This window comes from Hetaerina americana, unplaced genomic scaffold, assembly GCF_022747635.1.
Source record: "Hetaerina americana unplaced genomic scaffold, ioHetAmer1.1.p SCAF_13, whole genome shotgun sequence".
In the NCBI taxonomy this organism is placed as follows: domain Eukaryota; kingdom Metazoa; phylum Arthropoda; class Insecta; order Odonata; family Calopterygidae; genus Hetaerina; species Hetaerina americana.
Window position 1 is genome coordinate 11879690 of NW_027286403.1, and position 25621 is coordinate 11905310.

The 25621-nt window shown below is 35.9% G+C and overlaps 2 protein-coding genes across 3 annotated transcripts in view; both read right to left on the bottom strand.

The window, feature by feature from the left end:
- Positions 1–8529, bottom strand: part of LOC139686085 (follistatin-related protein 5-like) — a 1155593-nt gene extending 1147064 nt beyond the window's left edge. For both annotated transcript variants that reach the window (XM_071583246.1, XM_071583245.1), the window contains exon 1: positions 8370–8529. The gene's annotated coding sequence lies outside the window, so the exon portion shown is untranslated. The remainder of the gene's footprint in view (positions 1–8369) is intronic.
- A 4200-nt stretch (positions 8530–12729) lies between these two features.
- ppan (Brix domain-containing protein peter pan) lies at positions 12730–25401 on the bottom strand. The gene is made up of 8 exons (XM_071583247.1): positions 25288–25401; positions 25036–25203; positions 24581–24904; positions 19091–19275; positions 17625–17769; positions 16016–16125; positions 15703–15926; positions 12730–14436 (listed from the first exon to the last, which is right to left on the bottom strand). Exons 1-8 carry the CDS (start codon positions 25303–25305, stop codon positions 14252–14254), a joined length of 1359 nt encoding a protein of 452 aa, XP_071439348.1. The 5' UTR covers positions 25306–25401; the 3' UTR covers positions 12730–14251.
- Positions 25402–25621: the final 220 nt, after the last annotated feature.

Genomic DNA, 25621 nt, shown 5'->3' on the forward strand with positions numbered 1-25621 from the left:
GATTTTGTTTTTCCACAGAATCTCTTTAATTTAAACGCACTTGGTCCTTCGCGTTTTTTCCAACATCAGTATTCCTTCCCGGAAGTGAGAGTCTGGAAGGCTGTGAAAATATCCATCTACGGCCCTCTCAACTTCTTCATTGGATGCGAAGCGCTTCCCAGAAACAAATTTCTTCAAGTTTGGAAACTGATGGAAGTCTGAGGGTGCTAAATCATGAGAATAGGCGGGATAGCCGATCAAATCGCACCCCAAATCCCGTAGTTTTCCCATCGCAAACGCACCTTTGTGAGCAGATGCGTTTTTCTGGTGAAAGATGATTTTTATCTTCTACAAGCCAGGCCTCTTCTCGCGAATTTTGGCATCCAGCTGGTCAAGAAGGTTAAAGTATTACTCGTATTTAGAGGCATTAACCAGGTTTGCGCTAACGGGCTTCCACTGAACACGCCAACATATTAATTACTATTCTACCTCGCAGCACCATAATTGCATACGGGATATCAATTAATTTATACCTTGAAAAAAGCAGAAAATATTTCTAAGAAGCTAGTCTAATTTAATGCGCAAAGAGGCAAGTAAAATTGTGGTCATGGTTCATTTTGAACTTAATTTATTTAAAAAGAAATACAATTTAAATTGAACAATTCCTCATACATTCGTAAAATTAGGTGATGCGTGAAATAACCACATCAACAATTAAATTCATCTCTCAAACAGTGCTTATTGATTACATTATTTTATGCACTGACCGAAAGAAACATGGAATCAATAACCTTCCGTTTTTTACGACTCGTCTTCTATAGGCCGAATCTCAAGGCATAAATCCTTCGACATGAAGTCATGGTATTGGTCGGAGGAGTCGCGAAATATAAAAGCAGCATTTTCAAATAGGATTATACAGTTAAGGGTTTTATTTCCACATAAATCGCTCAATACTTTTATCGTTTACTGCCAATGCCCCCAACCTCTATTAGTTCTGATAATCCCTTCCCCACTTTTGTCTGTGCCACGCAGATAACACCGGCTTAACGCAATAGTTTTAAACTACCCCATCTAGAAAGGTCCAGTAGACACCACACCTGAGTCTGATCCTCTAGTGGTTGTATCATTAGGGAGTAAAATTTGAAACCGATAGTGGTTATTTTCTGATATTAATTCGTGATCCAGCCACTTTTTCCCAAATATACTCATTTGAACCGGTATTCCACCAGATTAAGTTTGAACCAAACGACACTGAATCGTGTCAAAATAAAGTCTAATGAGGCTGAATGCATTCGATTTCTCGGCGGTTATGCTACTGGAAACAAAAAAAATTCTCCGTCGTGTTTTAAGGAATCATTAAATCACACCCTTACGCGGTATTAAATGAATATTCACAAAAAAACAATCGTTAACCATGGTTCAATACGGCAGGCATTTTCGAAATAAACGATGAAGTAACCTCAACAAAAAGTAAGAAAGTCATCGCGATTCAAAAAAAAAACAGAAAAGAGGCGTTATACCAAAAATTGTGTTAATTTCCGGTCACGCGATTAACCCTTGAACGAAAGCCAGATGTTATTCGCTCAACCGAGTTTATTTTCGTTCTCATGTTAACATGAACCGTGCACGCACACTTAAACGAAAAATTTGGCCCCTGGCGACTCCACCTTGTGGATCGATGGGATATGCAATTGCACGAGCAAAAGAGCTGAATGTTTATTTTGTCTTCCTGCCCCATCATCCACAAAATGGAAAACTACACTAGTGCAAGGCGAAAAAGGAAAACGAAGAATCTCACAGTTTACAACAGCAAAAACCTTCTGAACTACTTTCTCCGCTACGACTCGATCGAAAAAAGAACCCATGCGAAGACTATGAAAAGGAAAAAAATTGCGAACTGATAGAAGGACATATAGAATTCAATAATTCATTTTGTAACCGTCAGAGTCACTTTTCTATACACATAACAGAGAAATTTTGCTGTTTCATTATAGAAAAAAAACAGGGAAATTGCTGCCAGTTCTTGTTTTGGGCAAACAAGACATAATAAAGGTATGCCTATAGAATTGAACATAATTAAAAATTAGAAGCGATGTTCTCGGCAATCATCTATGAAATAAGGAGCGACTACGATAGGGTAGGGTAATTTCCTAGTTTCCAGACAGAGACCAGGCCCTGCCAAGCCCTACAGTTCAGGGAACCATATCGTACCATGTGGCTGAAATCTATCCGCATACTTCATTTGTAGCGTCAAATAAAAGCATTTGGACACTCGCTTCGAAATATTTTTTTCTGGATTTGACTGTCTTTTAGTATTAGAACAAAACAAAATCCATTGAAAAAAATGAGTAGTGAAATCCCTGGGCGATTTATCTCTAACCATCAAGAGGACGATAAATTTGATTTTTTTAAAAATACGATGCTTCACCGGGGTCGATCCAAAGGGAAGCCAAGGGTCTTCGATCGCCGAAAAACTCTTGACATTTCTACCGCGTTTTTGCGAGGATTCAAAAATGTGTTCGACGGCCAAATGCCTTCAGAAAACGTAAATATACTACAAAAGGTTGGCTCAGACAAGAAAGATGGGCACCGAGGTGCTCGCAAATCTTTATGCAAACTTGGCGGAATGAGTAAAAGCGTGAAACACGTAAAAAAACTATACACGAAGTGATGAGAGCTTTCTTCTGCACGAAAAACATTTTCCACGATCCCCAAAAAAATGAATAAGGAAATCCTGCAGATAAATTATTAATCTTGAAATTGATTTTTGTTCCCTCCAACAAAACTTCAATTGGTGACGTTTGCACAATGAAAACAGCTGGTCTGAATATATAATCTCACGCTATATTTTTAGTTTGGGGTGAAGAATCTTCAAGCATCTCGAGGTTTTTCGTGATATAGCATGGACATATAATAAGATCACTCAGATTTTAAAATTAAATATTTCCAAATTGCGCAGTGAAAAAATACGAAATACCTACATCCGTGGAAGGAACAGAATTTAATTGTTAGTTGACCGTGAGATGAGAAGCAAGAAAAGTTAGTATAGAGAAACTGTCCCGCCCACTCCAAAATGATGGTTGACTTAATCGTTACGTAAGAAAAATATCAAATCAAGACCCTTGCTAAAGATGCTGAAAGGAAATGACAGCATAACGCCGTTTCTTTCATTAGATTACTGATTTAATCATAAATTCAGTTGTGTTCAGGCTGATCCCTGAAAATTTATAGTTCAGCTTACTTTGTTAGATATACATGTCCTTAAAATTGTGGAATGAGTTACTTCATTGTGCGGGGAAACTGAGAACAACATAATAGGTTTGCTATTAATTTAGTTCCAGAGAAACAAATTCATCCCTCCTTACAAATAAACACGAACCATTATCAATTCTAATTTACAGTTTGATCAAATAATGTGTGCCGAAGTAAGGTGCGCATAAATTATCCAGCGGTGATTGAAAGTTGGTTTGGCCACCGTAAACATACATATCATAACAATGTGCAAGCACCTAGTGGTATGAAAATTTTCGAACTAATGAAAAGTAAATTCATAATTATTGTAAAAGTTTTAATTGTATTTTGTAAAAGGGCATCACTCACGTAAAGGAGGAGCCTACGTACTTAACTACAGAAGGATTGCCAATTTCAAGCATGAACATTCATGAATTATTTATAAATGCACTTCATATGCTCGCCTTTTCCCGACAAATCTTTTAACTTATGGCAATACACCTCGTATAAAAAACTTCGCCGCTCCGTCTAATTCCGGTTGGTTGTTAGCCACAAGAAAAATATTCTCGGGCCTAGGTGCGCACGTGATTCTTATTTAAACATAGAGACATACCAGAATACGACCGCTTGAAAGGCAAGAATTCATTTTTATTGTAGCAGATAAACTACCGTTTTAACCCAAATAAACCTCAAACCGACTTGCAAAAACTAAGAATATAAAATACTTCATAGGTTGCCAAGTCCCCAAAGGAATAGTTTCTGGCGTGGAATTCAAAGTTTCATGCCCAAGATATCCCCTCAAAGTTTATTCTCTTAATTAACATGAAACTGATTTTAACGACACTAATTCCACCTACTGCCCAAATTCAACTAACTAATTTGCTTTTGTAGACCACATGTCAATGCCTTCATCAGCAAATGAGTCCAAATTAAAATAAGAGTAGATTATCATGATTTGGGTTGGTCAAGAAGCAGCTGGTCTATTATTGTTCACAAAGGAAATATCTGATTTTTTAAATATCAATCAGTTTTATTCATATCAGAAAAAAATCAAGCAAAGTAAGAACGACAATACATACATCCTCAAATTAGGGGCTTCACTCTTATACAAAAGCCCTAAAAACTATTGAAAACTTTATTCCACCATTTGTTTTGCTTACTGCAACCTTCAACAGATTCACTCTTATCAGGATGCAAAGGTAGGGTTAAAACTGACAATAAACAAAGATCATTAATTCATGTATTATCAATGCAAATTACGATATAATCCCCATTTTCCGCGTAGATCCTAACATTAATCCCATTGTGATAAATAAGCCATAAAAGCATTTTCTCCGACTACATACTCCGTCATTCGCGACTGAGGTTGAGTTAGATACGTATTCTAGTATATGATTCAATCGTTATTTGAAAGACTGCTGAGCATATTGCTAGTTTATCTCGTGCTCTTGATTTACGGCTGATAACGCTACTGGTAGTAACCATCGGTAGGAGAGTCCATTATTAGTGAAGATGCGGGAAGACACGCGACCATACCAAAATAAGGCCAAAAATTGAAGACAACTTCGAGTTTTACGATACTAATGATGAGGTTGCCATACTCCATCCAACAAATTACAAGTGGAAGCAGGATAACTTGTTGAGCTGATGGGTCTCACAAAGAATAATATCTAGGTATTTCCCTCTACCACCAATACTGGGATCTAGTTGCCAAGATACAAACACACAGTTATTGCTTATTCCATAGTCAAGAGAACTTGCTAGTTATTTTTAAGGAAAACCCGCGGAAAATACTACAACAGCTGCAATACGGCTACCAAGTGCTGAAAAATGGTTTTGACTAGGAGAAAATCATTGCTGCGAAGAATTCCATAGAAACGCGTAGAAATCTTGTAGCATATCAGTCAATTGATATCACAAACCTAACTTCAACGGTGGCGTTTCAGTTATAAACTACCACTGGATTATGCGGCTATTTCCAGGAAGAGATAAGTAGAGCCACGACTGGTGACAACGGTAAATGCAAGTATATCAATGCAAAATTTTCAAAAATTAGATGATCATATTAAAAAAGAAAGCCGATTCTGCGCATTAAACGCGTAGCGATATTTTTACCCTTATTCTCAAAGGCGATTGCGAAGATCGGCCACAAAATTAGAACAGACAATTTAAACGAGACGAGTAACAGGGGAAGCCCTAGTCGTACCTACACACACAGCGTGGCTCAATTTAACGCCGCGCCATGAAAAATGCACCCTAATGTGAAAATAGGTCGCAGCCCGAAACGCTTGTCCAGGAAAATTACTCAGGAAATCGGGCTTGCAGTTACACTGTCAAACTACACAGATTTTTCATTTCTTCTACCCAAGGTCGATTATCGAAGATGCTCATGCTGTAAAATATAATCGGCCATACCGCTAAAAATACTCCAAATATTTTCCACAAAAGTGTGTGAAGACTAAAGAAAATGTGTTTACGACGACAACTTATAAACGAGTATGCGGTTAAAAACTTAATAATACCACACGAATTTACCGTCTTTGGTTTAAGTGAAGGATTCACACTTCATGGTGCTCCCGAATTCATGGTGCGAGTTAATTAATTTGATGTCCATAATTAGGACACGAGGGCACACCTATGCCGTGAGCGAGAGTGTGATCTTCGTCAAAAACAATTGGATGCAAAGTTTTAATTTTACGGCACGCACCTTCACAAAAAACGTTATAACCTTCGAAACAAAATATTTATATCCAGAAATTATGGCAGGTTAGCATTTACTCTTTCACGATCCACCGGATGACATACTTCGAAGTACTCAAAATAAACGCCACACGAAACGTACGTCGGATCAAATGAAATCCATTCTCCAACATCAGTGAGTAAATATGTGCGAAGTATTTTGTGCAGAGGCTAGTGTAAGCCCCTGCCATACCCCGCAGGGTATACATGGAATTGTAAATATGGCCATGATGAAGGGTTTCCCAAATCGACAATTAATTATCCAAATAATGCACAACCATTTGGGGTAAGGATGGTTTAAGAAAAATTGAAGCAAGTTATGACTTCATAGAAATGAAACTATAATGAATGAAATAATCTGTCGAATACTTGATTACTTCCGACACCAACAATTTTATCCAACCATTTTGATACCCATTGAAATCCAACAATTTTCATGGGTACTCAACTGGAGTAGTAGTAGTTTTGAGGGGAGGCGACCGACAGCTAAGGTCATTTGCGCCATAGGGGAAGGACAGGAAAGGATGAAGGGTGGAGAGAAACCCGGCGTCGGCATTAGCCTACTCTTTACGAAAGGCGCCAAGGGGTCCGCGGCTTAACGTCCCGTCCGACGGACGGCGTACTCACTCAAAGTGCCCTCCACAAAGCACCTCAAGTAGGGATCGAGATACCTCTGAAAAATATTCAACACCGCCGGGATTTGAACCCGCGCCCTCAGGGTGGGAAGCCAGTACGTTAGCCCCCGCACCATCTCGATCCCCACTCAACTGGAATAGGTGTCCCTATCAAATTAGCAAAACTATTTCACTTTGAAGCTAATCATGGCCATGTTATCAAATACATTTATTCATGCCCCTTACGCCTTGTTTCAAATATCAGTGGCCACAGCTGCCAAGGAGGGACTCGACCACAGTCTCGGTGTCGTTAATCCCCGACGTAATACTATATATATTATGAAAACAGATATTAGAGATGGTGCGAGCGATATCTCAATTCCGCACTGCCGTTTTCAAGAGGAAAGACAGAGCATATTGGGCACACTATATGATCAAGCATAGATTTACAGACACTTCCCAATCTACGGACTACCAACGACGAACCGGCGGAATACGCGAAGTCTCCACACTGTATTACCCCCAGCCGACGCACGGCACGTTTAGCTAGCGCGGTCCCGCATAACACATGCCAACGAGGTGAAGGAGAAAAGGTTATAGAGTGCTGCCCTGGTTAGCAATTAAAACGATTCTCGAAGAGCAGCCGTCCATGAAATACGCAAAATTCCAAAAGTTTTATCCCTGAGGGTAAGAACGAGAACGCCTAAGAAAAGAGTTTAAATGAATGTAACAATAGACTGCAATAAGTTGAAAAGGTAAATGCATACAAAGTGCATTATAAATTCAAATTTAAAATACAAAACTGATACTTAATGATAGAGCAGTTTTAAAAAAGCCTGGAATAATCATGACCTGAGCTTCACTTAAATGACACCCATCGATAGTCACAAAACGGAAAACTACTTTAGATAACGATACCAATAACAAAAAATCACCCCGTCTAAGGATAAAGCTTGAATTAAAGCTTATCAATATCTCATTTGTATGGATGGCACTTACATAAATCAATAAGCACTGTTTAAAATCATACATCAACATCAAAGAACTAGTTTGTAAATTTGGCAGGGCTAACCGAGTGCATATTCTGCCAAAAAAACAAATGGTTCTTTTTGATAAAACTTTTTATTGCTCGTATGCATATGTATATATTCATACATTGGCAGTATAAATGTCTGAAATAATGATAATAATGAATTATATATGACGTAGACCATGAAGACTAATGACTAAGTACGTATCTACCTTCTTAGAATAATGGAGAAATAACCTTCGCAACGTTGTTATAAATAAAGACCCTCTATTCTCCTCTCAAATGTTACAGACAAACTGAAATTATACAGTTTTTGAGTTTAAATACTGTTTGAAAGTCACGTTATACCAACAAGGACTGCCTACTTTAAAATGAAAATATAGTTTAGCATTTAAAATGAGCGCGATTGATGAAAATTCGGCGGGAAATAATAAAAGATATCCTTACGGGTGTGGCAGTGAAACTTCATTGCACTGGTATATTTACAAAACTTTTGATCCATGAATTTGGAGATGAGAAATCAAAAATATATGCGCTACGAAGTGCAGAATAACCGCATCTAGTGCGCACGTGTAAAATGTAAACACCAAGAACTGAATAATTCTGACAGAAACCTGAGAAAACTTTCATTGGAAATATCACTAGAAAAATTTTTAAACCTTTTACACTGTTATTTTAACTAAGAAGAACAAGAATGACCGAAATATTTTATATCAATTAAAGTCTCGTTCAGCGGGGGCGAGACGATGATAAACTAAGCAATAAAATTTTCCTACCTTACTGCTGCTGCTACGGAAGATCTGCGCTTTCTCTCTCGTCTAAATTCGAGTGGTGTCCAGATGAAAGATTCTTAATTTGTGGCGAAAATAAGCTTGAATCCAACACGACCACCGCCCAAATACGAATGCAGGACAGCTGACTGCAGGCAACACTCTCCTCCTCGAAATCGCACTTGCGTCTGGTTTGTGTTCAGCCCGCAAGAACCTTACCTAATATATACATGGTTCTTCCTATAGATGGCATTTTACGTTGGGGAATGGAGCGCACGAATATGCATGTGGCCAATTTGAAAACTAACTGCTCTAAGCTCGATCGAAGAGAGACAACATTCTAATTAAGATTTCGCCGCCAAATTTTGGAGTAAAAAATCAAATTCAAATTACATTTGTTATATAAACAGTGTAAAACACAGTATAAATAACCAGGGTTATTAATAATTAATTATTTATATTTTTTTCTTCTATTCAAATGCCTTATATCTTCCGTTGTCATATTTTATTTGATCCTTTGGGAAATTTAAATTTATTAATATCAATGGGTTACCAAGTCGAAAAAAGTAAAATTCACCATTTCTTGTTATCAATTTTTAATGTTAATTTATTCGCCCAAATACAATATATAATTTATAACAAAAAAATCTGTTTTGTATCTTAAGTACCCAACAGGCGGAATATGAAACCGTCACACGCAAAAGATTAGTAATATCCTTCAAATGATAGCTTATATCACGAGGCTGTTTTCAAGCTATTTTATAAATAATAATAAACTTTATTGGTCACAGATGGGCAAATACACATAAAAAACCTTCATAAATATAGCTGATGCAACGAGAATGCATCGCCATATTAATCTAATTATATTTAGCACTTATCATAATTCATAAATTCATCCAATGTGTGGAGATTTTTCGAGAAATGTAACTTTTTCATAATTGGAAAGAGCCTTTATGGGAAACAGGTAGCAGTAACAGAAAAAACATCAGGGTGCTAGTTAACTATTAATAGGTATGTGCATCCCTCCTAATATTACTAACATAAAATGCCAATGTATTTGTATATATAACGATTTGATTAATTAATTAATTTTAAAACAATTTATACATCCAGTAGTGTGTCAATCCAAAGAATGACAGAATGCAAGCATATACATCTACATAAGACCCTGGGAAGGTAGGGCATAGAGTACCTACCTTCTCTTTGCAATTAAAATTCTCCAATGGCATGACAACTCTTCTTTTGTGCATGTTGTAAGCCCTCTAATCCAATCATAAAACATTCCCATCCACTATATTCGCCCCAAATTCATCACCTAAAAGTGTAACCAATCTATTTTTTCTTCCTTTCTTGATACAAAGTAATCCAAATGTCCTTTCTATTCAGCATACTTTCTCCCTTCTTTTGTATACTCCCTCATTCTTCTTTATCCATTTTTTTCCTCACCAGCTCCCCATAAAGCCTGGTTTTCAAGGTACATTTCATGTTTTAACTCCCCAATACAAAATGATAATATTGATTCATAGGCAGAAAATGACTTTTTAGGAAGAATTATGATGAACATATGATTCTAAGGGCATAAGTTTTTTACTCTCATAATGAAAGAATGTTACCAAGTGTAAAAAGGCAATGAGAGGTTCTGAGTGTAGAAGAAGTTGCCATCTGGTACAAATTTGATCTAGGGAGAAGTTGCCTATCAAAGATAAGAGAGTAAAATTGAGTGTGTAATTAGATTAGTTACAATACAAAAAGGTAAAGACAGCAGTAAAAAGGCTTGCTTGAGGATATGCTGATTGCACTAAAATCTAACAACATCGAGCAGTGTATGAAAAATGTAAGTTAAAATGATGCTGGAGAAAGTTCACAAATGACACCTGAATGGACTTCAGTGAGCAGAAAAATTATGGTGAGAAGAATGAAAGGTGATATATCCCAAATGAATAGAGTAAATCGTTCTTCTTATTTTTTTCAGAAATTTTTGCCCAATGCACTTAAAAATTTAGTATTTAAAATTCCAAACTTTCTTTCAAAAATATTTTTCCTCAAAAAGGCACTGCTCAAGAAGGGATGATAGAGGAATATATTCATTCAATTCCTCAGCCCAATTAACCTTCAAAGGTTTCACTAATGAATTAAAACCATAGAATGACAAAAATGGAAAGACAATGTCCTATGCTTGGGATTTATAAATAAGAGAGCAAATTTAAACTAAAATAGGAGCTTTGATTCCTAACAGAATAAACAACTGAAAGATTGAGCCAAGCACAAAAATATATATTTAAAGGAAAAATATATCAGCTAAATATAAGGAAGTTAGCATAGGTTGGGTACATTGAGGAATAGACTAAAAACCAACAAAAAATAATATAAGAAAAGAATATGAAAGCTGGAAGCTAAGAAAATTCAATGCTCATGACGAAATGAGTTACTGTTGGCATATAAGTGGTGCTGAGTATGAACATGAGCCTTTGTTTCATATGATGAAAATGATCAAAGGGAGATTAATTCAAATGAAAATGATCTTGAAATAGAATTTGAAAGAAGGAAAGGCAGCTTAAGAATTTGTAGTGAAAAAGAACAGAAGGTGAGTTTGAAGTACCAGTAATATCTCATCGTGCTTGTATGATAAGTCCTATTCAGGTTTGTTCATGACAGAATGGGTTAATTTCGAATCAAAGACAAGATATATGGTTTGAGAGGTTTTTCTCAAAATGAGTGGTTCTTATCCATTTGGGCAGAGTTATGAATTGTGCATGAATATGCTTTCAATTGGGAGAGCTAACTAAAAAGGAAATCAAGGAAAAGATGCTGGAGATCGACATAAAAATTATTACAGAAAGCGCATCATGATGGAAGAATTCTAACAGTTAAAAAATTGAATAAGAGCTTGTTGCTAAAATACAGATCACTAAACATACATACCTAGCTTTTAATGTTCACTCTTTAATGTAGTGAAAGTGATGTATTTACATAATGAACCAGATATCAACCCTTGAATAATGAGCAAAGAGGCATGAGACAACATCCATTATTAGACAAAATGTTTTTAATATGAAATGCATAGTTAAAATATTGACTGCATTAGAAACCCATAGAATAACTTTCGGGCGCTCATCAGGAAGGACACTTACCGTTCCTATTAATTATTTTCATTCAAAACCATTGCGAAGGTTTCAGTGGTCAGATGCGGCCAAATTCTCCAGTGAAGTTGTATGTACCCATGTTTCACCTCCATGACATCAACAAAACAGACCATGCAGTTCTTCATTTTCAACAAGAATGACCTGTATTTCATTGAAGATGTGCAAATTCCAGCTAGCATACCTTTAAGGGACCACTTTCTGGTAGTAACTTTGACTCAGGTTCAAGTTCACAATATAAAGAGCATACAAAATTAAAAATATTCTCATTTCCCTTAACGGTTGACCTGGTGATAGTTTTGTTTATAAATACATGCTGCTGAAGAAACCTCAAATGCAATTTTAAAATTCATTCTTCCAACTTAAAAGTCAAGAAAGAAATTATTTCAGGCTCAGCAAATGTATTAAATTACTAATTGAATGGTGCTATCAGCCTAAACATAAACTTGAACTAAATTTGCATTAATAACTTGAGAGGTAGGGCAAACCTAACATCTTATTTTCACTAGTGGTGCATGCACTACTATACTACCACTCTGCTATCGTTAAACCACACCCATGAATACCTCGTCCTTTTCATTATGTATACCAATGACTTGTAATGAAACAAAATCAAGGAAGTTCAGTAGGCTCATGATAAAGGACTTACTAAAAATGGGACAGTATTCCTTATTAGAAATTGAGAAAAAATAAATTCACCCAACTCTACCAATAATTGAAATCCCATTCATCACAATCATAACATTATTTTCTTCATATTTAGTCAATTAAAATATCATATGGTGGAGTCTCACTGCTTTTGATTCGAGATTAGATCAATATACAGTATTTATGCTTGATGGAAGGTCAGCAAATCAGTGGCCACACTATTTTGGTATGGTTTTTGCATCTCCTTGGCTGTAAATTATTTTCAAAGTAAATGACACTAATAACTAAAACCACACCAACATATATGATTTCCATTTTGTATCACAATAAAGTCAAATTCCTCAATTCAATATTTTTCTTTTGAGGGAAAACATACGTACTTCTGATTAAAATTTCAAAATGATCCAATTTTGGAATCAAGATTTCCATTTGTTTGAGAAATTTGCATTGCCTTCTCATTTTCAATGTATACTAATCAAAACAGTTCTAATGTGAGAGAATAAAAATGAAATAATTCAATCAGCTTGATGTGGGAGCAATAAGTACAATTGAAAACATATTTATGCATACAGAAGTATAAATACCCATCTCCCTAATTTATTCATTCAATCTGGTTACTTTTCAAGGGTAAAACATATCACACCAAACAAAATAATACATACAAATACATTCTTGAGAAATGGTTATAATAAAATCACACATTGTCATACCTTGATGGAAAATGTTCATTTATTATATTATAAAAACAATTCATGATTAAAAATATTTTAATCTAAATTTAAGCATGACACCAGGTTTATTTAATGCCAGCTGGTAATTGATTACAAATTTTTATGCCAGTATAAGGCGATATCTAAATACTTTTAAATATTACTAAACAAATAAAGGTACTTAAATACAATTTTAAAATAATGAATGGAATGCTGTACCACATGCAGTTCCTTCCTTACCCTTAACCATGAATACTTATTTTTGTAAATAATACACACACACAAACTTAAATAAATCACACACATGATATATGTACAAACATGTAACACGCAAAGTTTCAAAATTAATTAAATTATGTCTCCATGATTCTCTTTTGGGAAACTTTGCCATATATATATTCTAAATCATTTTCGAATAAAGAAAACTTTACACCAGTACCTGTACCCCAAAATATAATTCCATAGCTCAGTACAGATTGTAAATTACCGAAGTAGGTTATTTTCAAAACTGTCATCTAAAACCTTTGCTGGGTTTTTATGGCATAGGAAATTCTGACAAGTTTACTTCATTATGCATTCCAGTTAAACATTCATCAATAATTAAACCTAGAAAGTCGGCAAAACTGCAAACTTTCTTCAGAGGATTACCCTTGATGTAAAGATTAATTTGAGGGCTTCTTTAATTTTCGCCTAACTTAAGTTTGTTTCTTCAGAGTTTCACAGAAACGGGCATAAAACCAATTCAAAACTAAAGCTACTAAATGAGGGAATGGATCAGGAATGGGGCAATGTAGACAGGGGTAAGAATAATAAACTATTATTATTTTATTTCATAATCAAACAATTTCATGGGTATCATAAGAAGTTTGGTATAAATATTTTATTAATGTTCATCATTTCATTAAATTAGTGCATTCTCACTTGAAAATAAAACAACTAACAATGGTCAACGATGGTTATCAATGTTGGATTCAGCTATTAACTGTATTTTTCCCTTTGGTATTGCATTCACATTGAATATTACATATCTCCTGGTGCAAAACACGCACCCTGATTTTTAATTTTAGAATTTTTTTTATTCATCATTAAAAAATAAAATTATTAAGTTAAAACCAGTCACACATGTCAACTTTTATTCATCATAGCATTCCAGCCTTTAAAGTACCTTGATTTTTATGTTCTGCAACTTAATTCATGATATCTACATTTCATTACAAGATTTTATTTTCAATTATTAATTTCATATCATGAATTTTTTTGTCATCTATACATATGATACCCTACAATCATCACCACATATTAGATAAATGTCTACCAACTTTTTATTCGCTATTTTCCTCGGGCAGTCTAGAATCAGCAGACTACACCGTAGTCACTCACTCACACATCACCTCTTCTTTTTGTTGTCAGTTACAGACCAGTTAACTTTGGATAACCTCTTCCCCATCTTACTTCTAAATTTGGTCGCTTTTCCTCCAGTACGCACATCCTGCTTCATTTTCTTCCTCTTCATCCATGGAGCAGGCTCCTTCTTTCGTTTCATTCCTCTGGCAGGCTTTGCAGTAAAGAGTTCTATAAAATGGCCAAAAAATAACTTAAAATGATAACTTTGGTAAAAACTAATTAAGAGGTAAACAAAACAGCTTAATGGATTAACTAGGACATGTTACTGATTAGGTAACAAAGAAACACAGGCATTTATAGAATAGACATTCTGGATAAAAGATAAACCTATCATACAAGGGTAGTCCCAGATGTACACAACCTGGTGTATATATGGTGGCTGTTGTTTGAAAAGAATGACCATGGTACAAAGTACCAACCATATAAAATTTACTTTTGAAGTTTGGCAACACTAGGTAGTTAAGTATTTGTCACAATAATTTCATATGAAAAGCCTTAACCCAACTGATATCAAAGTGAAGCTAGATTCTACTTTGGGGAAGTCAGCTCCTTCATGTAAAACAGTAAAATATTGGGTGACAGAGTTAAAATGAGGCTCTAAAAGCTGCCAATATGAATATCATAATTTTCATCAGATCTTCAGAAAGGAAAATGATGTATCATTGGAACTTATTGCAGCTTTTGATAGATGAAATCACGAAAAAACAGCAACATTTGGCAAAAAAGAAAGTTTTGTTTCATCAAGAAAATGCAACATACAATGCAGTGCTCCATTCAATGCACACCCAATTCAGTTCACACATCCGTTATCTTGAAGACCAAAATCATTGAGTTTAAGTTTGAATTTCTTCCTTACGAACCCAGTTCACCACACTTAGCCCCCTCTGATCATTTTCTGTTTCCATTTTTGAATAAATGTCTACAAGGTAAAAGATTTGCCGAAGATGACAAAGTAGAGTTGGAATTTGATGACTATTTTGAGGAGCTCAGAGATTCCCACTATAAACAGGGTTTTGAAACTAGATTCAAGAAATTGAAAATATGGATAGTACAAAAAAAACATTTAAATTAAACTATGAAATACTATTGGTAACCTTTTATTTTGTAAAATTACTTTTAATTAAATTTATTATTTTTTTATTAATTATTAAATTTATTTATTTCATTTTATTTAAATTAAATTTTTAATAAAACCCGAGTACTTCAAAACGGATATTTTGAAAAAAGCATTTCCAAGTTTCGAAGCATTTTTATCTTTACGATTGTAATTTTACTAAAACTTCCCAGGTGCTGGTAAGAGAGTAGCACGGATAATCCACAAAATGGGTTTAAAATTAGTACAGAAGGTTAAAAATATCCTCAAGACTTGGCAAATACCAAACTTGCTTAATCAGGTTCAAACATGTGCTTTCACTGCCCATCATGATTACAAACCTTGGCTAGGTTCTTCTCCAACTTCAGATCTATACCATTCCACATCATCATCATCATCATCTTTAGAGCCAAAACGAGCCATTTCCTCAGAGGCCTTCTTCATCAGAATATCAGTTTCCAATTTCTTCATGCCTTTCAAAGATCTCTGCTTGTGCTCTTCCTTGAGATGTTCCTTCTTCAATTTATTTTGTTCTTGAATTTTTTTCCTATTAGCTTTTATCATCCTAGCAATTAATTGATCAAGAATATTGTTAACTTCATTCAAATTTCAGATGTAAATAACACAAACCTGTCTTCTAACACCACTACTTACATTTTTTCCATTCGTTTTTTCCTTATCAATTTCTTCTCCTCTTCCGTTTTTACAATAAGTTCATGGAATAAAACTTCTCCATTCATAAGCCCATCTTCCACTTTCATTAGCTAAACAAAAATGATAGACCAAATTGCTATTAACATACTACATTTGCAAATGGAACATTTGAAAATCAATTAAAATATTGAAAATGTTTTCCTTCTTTTTCAGATATACTTCGGAATTGCTGAAAGGTTTAGGATTAGAGGAGAGAAGAGTTTTTATGGGCCGATCCATAGCATTTTGGGTTCAAGAAAGGGAAAGTTTCCATAACAGTAATGAGGTCACCAACGGAAAGGAACATGGAAAACAATCAGGATGTATTTGTTTGTTTTGTAGAAAGTGATCAATGGAATAAATTGTGTTGAATTAATTAATGCACAGCAAAAATAGGAGTAGAAACTGAAGAGATAGAAACTTATTCACAACCTCTTCATATATCAGCCTGCTGAGGAGTATTTGGCATATGGAGAATTGGGATAGCAGTATTAGGAAGTGGGTAAGACAGGGGTGTCCATTATCACTGGTCCTTTTCAATGAATGCGGTAGAATTGGTAAAAGAGGCATTGGAAGAACTGCAGATGGGAATGAAAGCGAATAGGAAGCTCAAAAACCAGTAAAACTTTCAGTTGAGCTAGTTATAGTCTGGAAGTCAGCCAAGGGGTTTTAATCATTGGTGATAATTTTAGATGTGATAGGTATAGGATGGCAATCAATCTAACAAAAAAATATAACCTTTTCAAGAACAAGGAATGCTATACTAAACATTCAAATTAGAGCGCAATAACTAGAATATATGGAACATTTTATCTATCTTAGTAGTGTTCTGAAACATTGGTCAAAGTAGTTGGGACATCCGAGGAAGAACCGCAAAGAAATTTTCACAAGGACGGCACTAATGACAGGGACAATTGAGAAAGGATTTCAAGTAAAGTTTAGTCAACTGAAATGGAGTAAGGTTTTGGATGGTTCAGTAATCTGGCCATTTAAGCAAAATGATAGGCTTTTGAGATTTAGGTCTCGAGAAGGATCGAAATGGTGAAATGGGCAGAAAAGAAAGCAAACAAAGGTGTAGTACGGGGGGAGAGAGGAGTTTTGAAAGAAATATAAATGAGCCAAATTAAGTGTTTTGATTTGTGATGGAATGCCGACAATTGTGATAATGTGTAGGACATTAGGCAAACATGGAATGGGGAGGAAAGAGTTATATTGGATAGAATGAAGGTAGATAAAAGTATTCACAATCAAAGAACCATTTAATGTAATGTGAAGAATGAAGTTGTCTTATTAGATGATGCTAAGAAAGACAAATGATATGTCCATCCAAAACCTACATTAAAAGGTAGACTGTCAATAATAATTAGGGAATAATACTATTTTGAGTTAAGTGCATAAAATACTGATACTAGAATAGCTAATGTCTGTACATCTGAAAATAGTATGCTATGAAATGCATATAATTTCGATTAATTCTTCCAAATTCCCAGTCATCCTTACACCAAGATAAATGCATAAAATCATTTACTATAACAACCGGAATACACTTGTAAGTCATTAGTGTAATCACCTGTAAGGCCATTCTTGGTCCAAGCTCTATAACTCTTATTGCTGATTGATTGGATGCCATATTCCCCCTTGATGAAACTTCCTGTGGCAAAACAACATGACTATTTGGGTCATCCTCTGCCTCACTCTCGGAAAGTAATGCTGATCTTGAAAATAAAACATTAAGACCAAAGTTAACACCATGGTTTGATGGTACACAAGAAGCCAATATGTGGCTATTGGGTTTCCATAAAATATATCATTAATCATTGGTAACTTTGATTAATTCCCTCGTGATCAGCACAGTGGTGAAACAGAATGATAAGAGTATTAAAAAAATGGCTGCAGAGGAGCCTGCTTGAATGTACAGTAATTTTTGCAAGTTTCATTTAGTACCACAAAGAAAGTGCTTGGAGATATTAGGAAATGAAACCATTATGATTGGATGGGGAAAAATGGAGGGTTGTATTAAACCAATATTCTGAAAGAAGTAATACATAATAAATCATATGAAATTGGGGCACATAATTTAACAGATAAAATGATTCGTTGAGGACAATTCTATGCACAGCCAGAAACTCACCAGGGCTTCCAATTTATCCATTTTCCTAAATTAACATTTAGAATACTAAAGGCTTGAATACATAATCTTCACTGCAACAAAAGTGCAGCCAGCCGAATCCTTTGAACCTCAGATTAATTCCATGAAAGTGGAATCCCACGAGTGAAAACACAAACCCAATGCTTCAACCTCTGGAGAAATCAACCTCCAATTGGACAGCACATTGCTGTGGTAATATGTTTACCGTATCTTTGTCATTGTATATTTGAATGATAATTCTTATACAATAAAAAATCAAAAAATTAATATCATTCATACCACTAATTCTCTAGATTCCAAAAGTAAAGACTTATTTAACTCAAGCTCCTTGTTAAATTCATTTTCTTTTTGTGTACTGGTGAACGTGAAGGTTTGCTCATAATCAATAGTAATGTCTTATTATAAGGGAAGCCTCCTAGTCTTTGACTGCAATCAACTTTCACTTTGTTTTTTCTTGACTGCAAATGACTTGGATACTCGGAAAATAAATTGGGATCTGCCACGACAAACATAATTCATAATTGAACAAACTTGTGCTTTCATTAAGTGAACCTCTGTGAATTTCTGGATTGAATAATAGACATATTGAGAAATTAATTATTTATGTCTAAAATAATAAAAATTCCTGACATGGTGCGATCAATCAAAATCCTTTCCCCGATTCATGGGTCAACCTTGATTGAATTGTTGGCCACCCCTACTCAAGTGGGTTTATTCTGAGATGCAGAGGTTTCACGCATGTAAATTAATGTTTTACCACCCATTCCCTATTCCCAGGCAATTCTTTTATACACAATAGTTCATTTTCAGATTATTCCAATTAGACCTTAATACTAAGGGTACTTAAAAGTACCTCACTAGGTACTCGCTATAAAAACCATACTCACTTTGTGAAGAACTCTGACATGTCCTCAAATCTTGACAGGTTAGGAACCTTACTTTGCACAATTTTTTTAACGCTCTTTGAAATTCCCTTAGGAATTACTTTGATGGCAAAATGCCGAAAATCAATTATCTTCGACGTGGGATCGTAATTCAAAACTACACACCGCCGGATATCACTCAGATTGACCTATAAAAAGAACAAATTTATTAAATATCTGATCAAGTGAACTGCTCACTGAAAAAATAAATAAAAGGTGTCTTTAGTTCTGTTTTGTCACACTTCAATGCGTTTTCAATTGTTTTCATGAAATGTACCCTTCTCCATCAACCTGTTTCAGCATTCATTACCTACAGTTTTTTATGTTATCATTTTTGCATTACTTCCTGCCCACGGTTTCCTCTTTTTCACAGTTTCTGCTGCTCCTTAACTGCTGGCCATCTTCTGTTTTTGAAGGCTTGACCTGTGAAAATGAGATTTGGAAAGTTTTTAGATGATATAGTATATGGATAACTTCATCTGTTTTTATTATCAGTATTCATTAATACATCACGGTTTTAGTATATCTGCCATTATTCCACATCACCCGAGGAGGTTACTCCCTAGATGCGTTTTTCTTAGTGATTGAAGAAGAAACGAGCAAAAAAGAGATCCCATGGAGGCATATGAGAAACCGCTCGCTCTTTCCCTTCTTTATAGAGGGAGCACCTCCTGCTCTAATCGAAGGGATTAGAGCCTGTTTAATTTTTTTTAACAGGATGTTCATACCGTTGTTATTTAAAAGAACCTTGTCCTACTGCCTTCTTTTCGGTTGTCCTATCCACCTGATGAAAAGATTTTAAATGTTTAACATCTTGGAATTTGACGAAATAGTGTATATGAATGATGATTACCTCTCAAAATAATAGGTTTTTAGCGTTCCGTCGGTAGCAATGAATAAACTTGCCGTGTAAATGACCCTGATCCCCCCTAACAATGAAATTTCAATACAAAATATGTTTTATATCTGTATTAAAAAGAAATATGCCAGGATAATGATGAAACTAATTTTTTGCTAGTTCAATATTGCTCTGTTTAATGCCATCAGAAGCATCCTATACATAGAATCATGCCAAAACTTTGGTGCCGGTATCACAGTTATTAAGGTTTTTGTGCATCACCTGTGCCACTAGGTTCTCACTAAGGAGCATTAGCTACCCCTTAAAAAGCGATATTTTGTCCTCGGTTAAGAAATCAGTCAGCAATGGATGACATCCATTAATACTATTGTGAAATTTAATGGCTGAACATCGTATCTTATTTATGTCATTGCAGCCAATCATTACAATGACTTCTTCACTTAACACCTTTACTGTTTGTGTTGTCCCTAACTCCTACGTTGTCTGTCCTGAGACACACATTACAATACGGGAGGAATCACCTGTAAAACCACAGAGTAAATGATACCAGAAAATAGCAAAACTACCATATGAAATAGTAATCCTCACATAATCCTACACTCCATCTTGCAGCCTATACCCAATCTCTGAGGCGACTCTTACGAGGGAGGAGTCGGCCAACATCTCCACCTTGAACAATTTTGGTCTCTCATTTTGAAAGAAGGAAACAACATAGGAGGTACCTAAAATTTAAAAAGTTAAAAGTTTGATGGCACAAAACAATGAAATTCGTATCACTGGGACACATTTGAACGACTGGATAAAAGTATGTGAGAAGATGAAATGCGCAGGACACTGTCACTTACCACATAAATCATTTTTGCAACTAAAGAAAAATGGTCACTTCCCTTAGAAAGTTGATGAATGCACCTAGAAAATAATGTGTGGCGATTCCCTGTTCGTAGAAGGGATTCATGAATGGACAATCTCTATTGGCTTGAATGACGGACGAAAACAAATTGGGAGGCAAAGGGTGTCAAGTGACCAATCGGATAAGGGTGAATCCTGGTTAAAGCCAAGTAAGAGAGGTCCCAGTGCATCAGAAATCATGTGAAAGAGGAAATTCTACCGAGAACATCAACAATAGCCATTGCTCTCAAGTCGATCTCCATCGCAGCGTGGACAATCCCTTTGGGTTCAAGGTTGGTGTGTACTTGGGGACGAAATCTTCCTACGCATATTGGTTTTCCCAGAAGTGGTTCAATTGCCATTCATCACTAGATTGGAATAGACAAAGCTTTTTCAGCAGTGGCAATACCACTATTGTTCCTTTAATACATAACTGACACCAATCCTCCATTTCCTGAAAACTTAGTTTTCATCTATAAACATGCAAATAATTCCCCACAAGCTGCCGCAAGGTGCTGTGGCGGCGAATGTTAGGTCACCAAGCATGCATGAACAATCCCGATGGTGACACCTGAACACAAACATTAGTTTGATCGTGCACTGGAACAAAGTTAATCACACGAAAGAAGACACATAGATAAATATTCAATAATGAGGTACATATTATAAAATTATGCAGGAAAAGAGTAATGAAGATGGGTCTATTATGCACAAAAATATTCAGGTAATCAGCAAAATATATGCACAGTCAATAGTAATTGTCTACACGCCTGCAATCGTATCTATCTTTATCTTCATTGGTCCCAGGAAAAAACGACACTAGATCCATCCAATCTACAGTGTCTTTCACTGTTTTTACGTACATTTTATGGCCCACCAATTTTTTATGACCTGCCAAATTTATGTATGAAATGTAACCAATAATTCAACCTAGAGTGAAGTAGTGGCTCCCATCCTAATTATTCTATTAGTGGCTCGACATTGCTACCTTGTTCATTGCGACTTTTCACAAAACTAGCTGCTTTACGTTGCACTCGAGGTAGTTCCAAAATTAAGGCAACCTCGTGAGGATGCCATACACCTGTGGCATTTATATCCTTTGCAAAAATTCCAGTTATGCCCTATGAGGGAACTTCATGTGCGAGGGTTTAGTCGCAGAGCTTAATTTTAACGACTGAATGATATTAATGCCATTCAATAAAGACCAAAATCACTGGTGCCTATTCATTGTTAACTTCCGGGAGTTTTTATTCAGTTATTTTGATCAATTGGGCATTACGGATATGGATTATGCCAGGCATTTCAAATTATTCATGACTTTCTTAAAGAAGTGGAACACCTTAAGGAAAAAATACGCCAAAGTAAATTGAGAGCAATAAGAGTGCCATTTGGCAAACAGAGAGATTGCTGTAACTGTAGGGTGTATACGTGTTTTTTCAGAAATCAGATAGTGAAAAATATGGGAACTGAAGAAGCTATTGATGCTGACGAGTACCCAAACAAAATCAAAACAAATATATTAGGGTCCCTCCGCATAGTGAACTAAATATGTCCTTGGTGCAATCAGGGTAAAATTCTTGCAAGTACAACGTGGGTCACGTGCAATGTGTGTTCCCGATGGTATCACATTTCTTGAGTTGATAAAACTGGCTCTGCTTCCTATTATGACAATACGGCTAGGTCGTGTATACTATGCCCTAGATGGATAAAATTAGATATTCAATCACAAGATATGGCAGACAGCTGATTGATTGGCCTTGTGACTGTCCCCTTGCTTTAAAAAGTTTTAGCTTTGAACGCACATTACAACAGGGCAGCCGATAATTTTTTGTTGAATTTCCTCTGGTACCAATGTAAACAAATGTTCCCTTGCATGAGAAGTGGTACATATGTTAACCTACTACCACAGGAACTGAGGTGCATTCTGTCCACCTGAAGAAGCAGGGGACAGAAAGCCTCAGAAAAGATAATGTAGGAACCGCTAAAAATGGGGAAAGGGAGAAGAAAAGGATTAAATAGACACTGAAGTGCATTCCCTCTATTTGAAGAAGCGGGGGATGGACACCCTTAGGGAAGATTAAGTATGCTTAACTACAACAAAGACGATTTTACATGCTACTGAAATTATAATGGGATCCATCACAGTAAAACACTAGCCAAAAAGATGGAAAAAAATTACCCTAATTTTACATAGGTTGCAGGAGTAGTTCCCTTTCTAATGAAGGGAAAGAGTGAGTGGTCTCTCATATGCCTCCAGGGGATCTTTTTTGCTTGTTCCTTCCCCAAGCATCAAGAGAAATGCATCTAGTGAGTAACCTCTTTGGGTGACGTAGAATAATTGCAGATATACTAAAACCGCGATGTATCAACGAATACTGATCATAAAAACAGATCCATAATTACCAAGTTATCCATATACTATACCATCTAAAAACTTTCCATCAAATCCAATTTTCACAGCACAAGCCTTTAGGAAAAAAAAGAAGATGGCCAGCAGTGAAGGAGCAGCAGAAACTTTGAAAAAGAGGAAACCGTGGGCAGGAAATGGTGCTAAAATGATAACAAAACAAACTGTAGGTAATGAATGCTGAAACAGATTGATGAAGAAGGGTACATTTCATGAAAACAAATGTCAACTACGCCACGTACGGGAAGAAAAAGGGTGTCTTATTACAGATTTTATAGTGTGCATAGTATAACTAACGTGAAAAGTAACTGTCATCGTAAGCAAATTTCAGTTTAGAGTCGTCACATTTAGTGGGCCCTGGATCCAAAACTAGACAATGAGCATGGGGTAACCGTATGCCTGCAGATTGAGGAATCAGTGATTTATATTTAAGCTAATTTACGAGGGGAAAGAGTTGTAATTTAGGCGGTATGTGCAATACTTGGATAATCCACTGAGATACACTCTTACAATGGGCCAAGTTCAGTGTGGTGTCGTAGTCACTGTTGGTGGGCCCTGGTTTCTAAACTAGGCAATGACCATAGGTAAACAGTGTACCTGCTGATAGAATAAAATGTGTTTAGTGTTTATGCCAAATTGTAAGAAAAAAATTGTTCTGGTTAGGGAGACACTGTCCAGTATTCTAATTTTTGGTTGAAGGTATGACTCTCTTGACAAACAGTGTAATCTGGATCCTAAACTAGGCAATGAGCATAGGGTAAGGGTATGCCTGATGATAGTAGATGTGGTGCTTTGTATTTTTCAATAATTTCGAGAAAAAAGTTCTAATTTACGACATATCGTCTAAAACGTTTTCATTTCCCTATGAAAGAAGACTTACCACTTCGGCTAACAAAAGGTTATTTATCTTTCTAGGGCCTTATATCATATACTACGTAATTAACATTGCGTGATGAAATTGCTAGTGATTACAAGTATTACTTAGTTTATTATGTTCAATGTAGTGAGATACATGCACTGGTTTAGGATATTTACTTAGTTACTTCGTGCAGAAATGTGTACGCTGTTATAAATGATTGTGATATATATACGCTGATATAAATGATACGCTGGTACAAGTAATTGTGGGCTAGCTTTCCGTGGGCCAAGTTGAGTCAAGTGATTAACCCTTAATATTTAGCATTAGTAATTGATACCCAACGACAATAGCCTAAAGCGAATTCCAAATATATCTGGTCCCCTTTCCTAGAAGTATCACCTGCCGTATTGTTGGCACAGATAAATAGGCACATAAATTTACCTTGGAAAGGTTGATTGAAGGAAACATGTTTTGAAAACTTGTCACCATAAGCTTCAAATGTTGACCTTCCCCAGAAAATCCATTGAGCACCACAAGTGGAGAAGTGTTGAACAACCGGTCGAATACATACTGCTTTTTCATCCTTGAGACGACATCACGCGCAAGGGAATAATTGTGGACTCGAAATGTCAGAGTCGGGCCTCGAGGAAAACGTGCTATACGTAGGTAAGTACTCAAATGGGTCCGAGTAAACAAAACATGATGTGTTACGTGAAGTAAGCCTGCCACAGACTGGAAATCCTTGATTGTATTTTTCCGCCTTGCCTGTATTATTCGTAGAAAGTTGGAAAACAATTTCATAAATAAGCTACCGCTGAAAGCAGCGTATAATATCTCAAAAATCAAGTGTATCGTTCATATAGGCATTGAGCCACCCGAGAACAGAAGGAATTTACCTTGAGCGACGATGCAGTGAACGGGTGCATTACTCTTCTGAAGTCTTTCGTTAAATCCCTCAGATAACGACCTACAGTGCCGCGATGTAATACGAAAGAGTGAGGAGCATTTTTCAATTCTTCAGGTTCAACTGACGTTAACTGTTTATTCTTTCTTGTTGACCGTCCCTAAAAAATAATGCCATTAAAAGTAAATACAACATTCCGATCAGCATGACAAACTAAGGTTATAGCCATATCAAAAAAACTTACTCTCTTCCTTCGCGGCATACTTTTAACAATAGATAATTTCTAAAAGAAAAATGAATGCTCCAGTTGACACCTGACACCAATGAATTCCTAGGGCCGTCAGCACACGTGCAGGAAGTGAAGAGCATGAATGTGCTAGATGAGTGTCATTTGTTTTACTTGGGCAGTGTGGCAACTTTTAGTCTTGAACTCTCCCTTTTTAGAGAAAAAGCAAAATATTGGTATAAATTCATGAAGTCATTCTCAACCTAAAATAAATAGCTGACGATGGCATTTGCCAGCTTTTCTCGAGAGCTGTCTCCTTCGTTTCCTCTCCTCCCCCTTAGGAAAACGAAGC